Raw genomic sequence first — 6,117 nt, 5'->3', positions numbered from 1 at the left:
GCTGTTGAAAGATGGGGTTGGATTTTGGTTTTTTTTTTTTTTTTTATTAAAGATTTTTATTTATTATTTATACAATGTTCTGCCTGCATGTATGCCTGCAAGGAAGAGGGCACCAGATCTCATTACAGATGGTTGTGAGCCACCATGTTGTTGCTGGGAATTGAACTCAGAACCTCTGGAAGAGCAGTCAGTGCTCCTAACCTCTGAGCCATCTCTCCAGCCCTTGTTTTGTTTTTTTAACTGGAGAACCATTCAGCTGGGAGGGGACTCATGGTAGAAATAAACTAAGAAATATATTAAATTAATGCTTTTTAAATTTTTGTATGTATAAACTTTTTTTATTTTGTTGTTTGAAACTACATACACTCTCTGTGTACTCTTAGCTAGCCTGGATCGTGCTATGTAGAACATGTGGGGCTCAAAATCAGATCTGCCTGCTTCTGCCTCCCAAATGCTAAGATCCAAAACATGCACCACTCCACCCAATATATGCGTGTGTGTGTGTGTGTGTGTGTGTGTGTGTGTGTGTGTGTGTGTGTGTGTGTGAGAGAGAGAGAGAGAGAGAGAGAGAGAGAGAAAGGTTTTTTTTGTTAGTTTTTTGTTTGCTTGTTTGTTTTTTATGTGCATTGGTGTTTTGCCTGCATGGATGTTTGTGTGAAGGTGTCAGATCCCCTGGAACTGGAGTTACAGACAGTTGTAAACTGCCCTGTGGTTGCTGGGAATTGAAACCAGGTCCTCTGAAAGAACAGCCAGTGCTTTTAACCACTGAACCATCTCTCCAGCCCCAAGTTTGTTTGTTTGTTTTTTAAGCTGCAAAGAAGATGATTCTCTTTCTTAGAGATAGTGAACTAGAAGAATTTATTGTAGTGTTAGTCAAATGAAAGACATACAGGTCTGTTTTCTCCAAGCACTTACTTGTGCAAGAGGAACAGGTTTTCTTTAAGTTTCGTTAATTTTTGTCATTTTGTTGAGTCAGAGTCTCTCTACATAACACAAAATGTTTATGTAGGTTGGCTTGGCCTCCTAAGTGGTAGGATTGTGGGTGTGTTACCGCAGTCAACATAAAGTGGATTCTTTGGCTGCTTTTATGAGTGTGTTACCATAAATGATATAACGTATTTTGATCGTACCCATCCCCATTGCTCTCTCTGTTCCCCTCCCATCTGTCTCTCTTCCCAGCTCGTTCCCTTCAGCTTTGATGTCTTTTCTGTCTTTTGGCAGCCCTGTCCGTTTCACTGGCTTGCTTACAAGAGCACGGGTGAGGTGTCATTTCAGAAGCATAGGCACCTCACCCGTGGCATCACTCCTGAAGAGAATGTCTCTCCCTCCCCCGGCAATGATTAACTGCCTGTAGCTCCTCAGTGGTAGGACCCCATGAGCTCAGCCCCTCATGACAGGACACTGACAGGCCCAGTCTCGTGCAGGTCTTGTGCAGGTAAATCGTAGCAGCTGTGAGCTTGAGTGCCACGGCCATGTCACACCCAGAAGACTGTCCCTAACACTCCACCCCGCCCTCCAGCTCCTATTTCTTCTGCTCTCTCTTCCAACGTGTTCTCTGAGCCCTTGAGGGGATTCTGGCCTCCATGGCTGAGCACCCACCAGTCTCTAGTCCTCAGCACTTTGGCCAGTTCTGCGTCTCTGCAGTTAGTGCTTTTCAGACCGTAGCTGACTAACCTACCTGGATAGGCATCGTTACTGTAAGGCAGTCCGATGGGCACACCGTGGTGATTTAACGAATAGCTGTAGCTTCCACGCCAGCGCTTGTGTCCTCTCTGGCCACAGGCTTGATCTGGTTTGCAGCACAGACAGATTCCTCCTGTGGAGCAGGCCTCAGTTCCCATCAGAAGGCCCTGGGTTAGCCCACGCAGACTTGCCAGCAGGCACACTTGCGTGGGCAGTCAGTGGTGTGGCACCCGGGTCCATGGCGAAGGAGGACTGCTGATGCAGCTCTCCCCCAGCAGCCGGCTTGGCACCTCCCAGCACCGCGGGCTAGCCAGCAGGGCAGAGGCTTCACCTCCGTTGTCCGGCTTCCTCTGTGCTGTAACCACGTGTTTCTGCATAGGGGAGTTCTTTACTCCTGAGTCGTCATGGCCTTGATACTGATGCTGACGGTTAGGATAACCGTGTGTGTGTGTGTGTGTGTGTGTGTGTGTGTGTGTGTGTGTGTGTGTGTGTCCTGACCACCTTGTGCTGGTGAGCAGCTAACTATTGCCTCTATTGTTTTGGGTCTTCAAAGGCCTTCCTGACAACTGCTTGTACGGAGGAATACCAGCCCTGGCCCGGGGACTTTCTTAATAACCTGTGGCTTCTTGGAGCAGCTGTAGCCACACACACAGGATACTCCTGTTTAAACTTTTTTGGTTTTTAATTAGCTGATAAAGTATCAGGTCTCCTTGTGGCTTTTCCATACATTGTTAGTGTTTGTTGACCCTCGTCTCATCTTCCTGTCTCCCTTCCCTGCGTCAGCCTCTCCACCCCCGCTCTTCTCCTTTCCACTTGCATGTCTTGTTAAACAGTCCTTTCCCATCTCTCCTCCCAGACCTGAGCTGAAGCCAGTGGACAAGGAGTCGGAGGTGGTGATGAAGTGAGTGCCAAGCCGGGGAGCTGATGGGGAGCCTCTGTCTCTGGAGCCTCTGCCTCCACACTCCACACTTGCACCTCCTGCAGGTTCCCGGATGGGTTCGAGAAGTTCTCACCACCAATTCTGCAGCTAGATGAGGTGGATTTCTACTATGACCCTGAACACATCATCTTCAGTCACCTGTCCGTCTCTGCTGACCTTGAGTCTCGAATCTGCGTGGTATGGTTGCTCTTCTCTTCTGTGTACACAGAGAAATGGGTGGGGCCTGGACATTAAGCTTACACTGCGGTGTCTGTCCTCTGTAGTCTCACAGAGTACTGCAGAGGTGGCCTTTTTGAATATATAGAACAGTCATTTACCTTACTGTTCTTGGTTCTGGATTATGTCAGTCATGGGACCCTAAAGTAAGAACATAGGCTACAGGTCAGGGTTTAGAGTATGCCGTTCTATAGCTTGGTTTAGGAAGTTTCCTTTTTCTCAGAAGGGAAGTAAAGGCTGGGGAAATAGCCCAGCAAGTAGGAAGTGCTCTCTGCCCAAATGTGAAGGCCAGAGTTCAGTCCCCAGAACTCACTTTACGGTTGAGTGCTCATGGCAGCCCTCATAATCCCTGTGTGCAAGGGGCAGAGACGGAATCGCCGAGCAAGATGGCTCGCCAGCTAGTGTAACTGTGGGTTCTAGAAAAGACTGAGGAAGACAGCTGACACTGCCATGGGCCTCCACACACATACATTTGTGCCCAGACGTACCCAGACATGGGGACATACCACTCCTGGTTACTGGGGGGAGGAACCCTCGCTCCTTGGCAAGTACTCAAGTATCAGTTCCCTTTGTAGCTTTGCATGTGCTACTTCCTCAGAGTCCTTGGCATAAGGCTGAGACTACCCAGGGCCTCTTACTCCTTCCCTTCTGTGCCCCGCACATGCACACTCACTGAACATGCCTGTGCTTCTTACAGGTTGGGGAGAATGGGGCTGGGAAGTCTACTATGCTAAAGCTGCTCATGGGGGACCTGGCCCCTGTCCGAGGTATCAGGCATGCCCACAGGTAAGGGACCCTCCTGCCCCCACACACCATGAACTGCATGCACTCTCAATACACATTCAGCTACCTTTACCACTGCACAGCGGTGCCTTCTGTTTTCATTTTCCTTCCAGGAATCTGAAGATAGGCTATTTCAGCCAGCACCACGTGGAGCAGTTAGACCTGAATGTCAGCGCTGTGGAGCTCCTGGCTCGAAAGTTCCCTGGTACGTTAGGATAGGGCTTGCAGCACCGGGTGTTTAGGCTGACCTGTGTACCTAGGCCTGCCGTGGGTCAGTATAAGCAGCTTGCCTACGTCTAGGTATGAGAACATGGGCACCGAGAAGGAGAACCTCGGGAGTGGTAAAGGCGTGGGGCCGAGAGCCCATCTGATGTGGGGCCTTTTCCAGGGCGACCTGAAGAGGAATATCGACACCAGTTGGGTCGGTACGGCATCTCTGGAGAACTGGCCATGCGCCCTGTTGCGAGCTTGTCTGGGGGCCAGAAGAGCCGGGTAGCCTTTGCTCAGATGACCATGCCTTGGTGAGGCTCATTTTCTTGGGTTCTTACTTCTCATTCCCCCTTCTTGGCCAGTACAAAATGATTCTCAAATCTTTGTGTCATAAGAAACTATTTTCTCCCGTCTTGTAACTTCTGTGTTCTTCCTTCTAGCCCCAACTTCTACATTCTGGATGAGCCCACAAACCACCTGGACATGGAGACAATTGAGGCTTTGGGCCATGCTCTCAACAACTTCAGGGTGAGCGTGCTCTAGCCTGCCTCTTCTTCCCTAGGTCTCAGCACCCTCACTCTCTATTCCCTTGAACACTTCTCTTCTGTCTTGCAGGGTGGCGTAATTCTGGTTTCCCATGATGAGCGCTTCATCCGACTGGTGTGCCAGGAGCTGTGGGTGTGTGAGAAAGGCAGTGTGACCCGGGTTGAGGGAGGATTTGACCAGTACCGTGCCCTCCTCCAAGAACAGTTCCGCCGGGAAGGCTTCCTCTAGAGCCCCCGGCTGATTAAGGACTATGCCTAGGACATGGACTGGTCTTGAAAGACCCCTGAGCTACCGTGTAGGCAACCAACTCCAGACTTAGGACTTCCCTACTTGGGGACAGCCTTATTTCCCAAATTTCTCTTTTCCTTTCAACTGGAGCATCCTCTACACAATGTGGGGAGACCTACCCAAGGGCCTGTGAAGACAGTCCTGATGGAAAAGAATGAGGGGTGCCATCTGGGGTTACAAGTGTCCCACTGCCCAGCTTGACAGGGCCCCACGTGGCTGCTATGTAAATGAAATGTCCTCCTGTGTCTCTCTCGCCTCACCTCTGCTCCTCACCTCTGCTCCTCTGTGGGCAGGGCTTGCCATGGTTTCTGCTGTGGTTCTGGGTTCTCTGACTGGTGTTTTCCTGTGATGTAATGTCAGTCACACAGACAGAGAGACAGCAGTAGCAGCCTTCTTCTGTTGGGAGATGTCGTCTGCCCCTCGGGTAGGCTTGAGCTGGGGGAACGGGAAGCAGTGTTGTGGGATTACTAGTGCTCATACCCTAGCCTAGACTCAGCCTCAGCTGAAAGCATCTTGGGCTCTGCTGTCTCAACCCCTGCTGCTTGGGCGTTTGCACTGGTTCTGGAATCGGGCCTCGTACATGGCTCACCAACTGCTTTCTCCAGGGGCTCTGGTCCAGCCTCCAGTTCTCCAATCCGGACCTTAGGACTCAAGAGAAACTATTGTTGTTCCCAGTTTGCATTAGTGATTTAATGCTCTGGGTTTTTCCTCTAACCATGTAAAAGCAGCCTGGGAAGCAGGAGATTGTCTAAATGAAAGGAACAGGACACTCCTTCTTTTCAAATAAAGCAGACTTTAAAGAGGAAGACGTGCGGTGGCCTGTGCATGTACTCCCACCCTGGGGCCTGAAGCTGGAGGACCACTTGGATCGATTTAAGAGACCAGCCTGACCTGGGAAACCCATCTCTTCATAAGAGAGGGAAGAGAGGTGTTCAGCAGGAGTCTGGCTTTTACATCAGTTCTCAAGGACTTGAGTGCTATAGTTAAGCAGTAGGTAAAAGACATTACAATGGAGTCAACAGAGGAACTTGTCTTAGCCTACTAGAAATTGTAGTCATGAGTCTCAACCCAAGAATCTTGACCAAGTTGTGTTGAACGTTGTAGTCTAGGAAGTTTGGAACGAGAACCTGTGGGGTAAGGGAGAATGTATGAGCTAGCCTTGTATTGTGACAGAGTTCTTTACTAAACACCCTAAAACTTGGGCACTGGGCTGTGGTGTCTGTAGTGGGACAGAACACAGTGTGGGGCAGGTGCTGATACAGTAGCTCAGGGTAGCCATCTCTCGCTTGCTGGAGAATGCCCCAAGGACCCACTCCCTCCTAAGAGTGCATAGGACCCTGAAAGCCACAGCTCTGAGCGTCATGCATTGGGACAGACCTCCAGCACATGAGCCTTTGCGTGACATCCCAGCTCCAGAAGGCTGTAGTGACCACAGAGCTGGAGCTGGTGGA

General features: G+C 50.2%; 1 protein-coding gene across 4 annotated transcripts in view; it reads left to right on the top strand.

Moving 5' to 3' along the window:
* Abcf3 (ATP binding cassette subfamily F member 3) overlaps nucleotides 1-5,868 on the top strand; it is a 14,274-nt gene extending 8,406 nt beyond the window's left edge. For all 4 annotated transcript variants that reach the window (XM_052740169.1, XM_052740167.1, XM_052740168.1 and 1 more), the window contains 7 exons: nucleotides 2,540-2,584; nucleotides 2,668-2,800; nucleotides 3,537-3,625; nucleotides 3,736-3,827; nucleotides 4,011-4,143; nucleotides 4,273-4,360; nucleotides 4,448-5,868. In XM_052740169.1, coding sequence (XP_052596129.1) covers nucleotides 2,540-2,584; nucleotides 2,668-2,800; nucleotides 3,537-3,625; nucleotides 3,736-3,827; nucleotides 4,011-4,143; nucleotides 4,273-4,360; nucleotides 4,448-4,606 — 739 coding nt within the window. In that variant the 3' untranslated portion in view covers nucleotides 4,607-5,868. The remainder of the gene's footprint in view (nucleotides 1-2,539; nucleotides 2,585-2,667; nucleotides 2,801-3,536; nucleotides 3,626-3,735; nucleotides 3,828-4,010; nucleotides 4,144-4,272; nucleotides 4,361-4,447) is intronic.
* The last annotated feature ends 249 nt before the right edge of the window (nucleotides 5,869-6,117 follow it).

The sequence above is a fragment of the Peromyscus californicus genome, unplaced genomic scaffold, assembly GCF_007827085.1.
Source record: "Peromyscus californicus insignis strain IS unplaced genomic scaffold, ASM782708v3 Scaffold_16__1_contigs__length_79575227, whole genome shotgun sequence".
Classification (NCBI taxonomy): domain Eukaryota; kingdom Metazoa; phylum Chordata; class Mammalia; order Rodentia; family Cricetidae; genus Peromyscus; species Peromyscus californicus.
The sequence above is the reverse complement of the archived record's forward strand: the minus strand, read 5'-3'. Positions and strand labels throughout refer to the sequence as shown.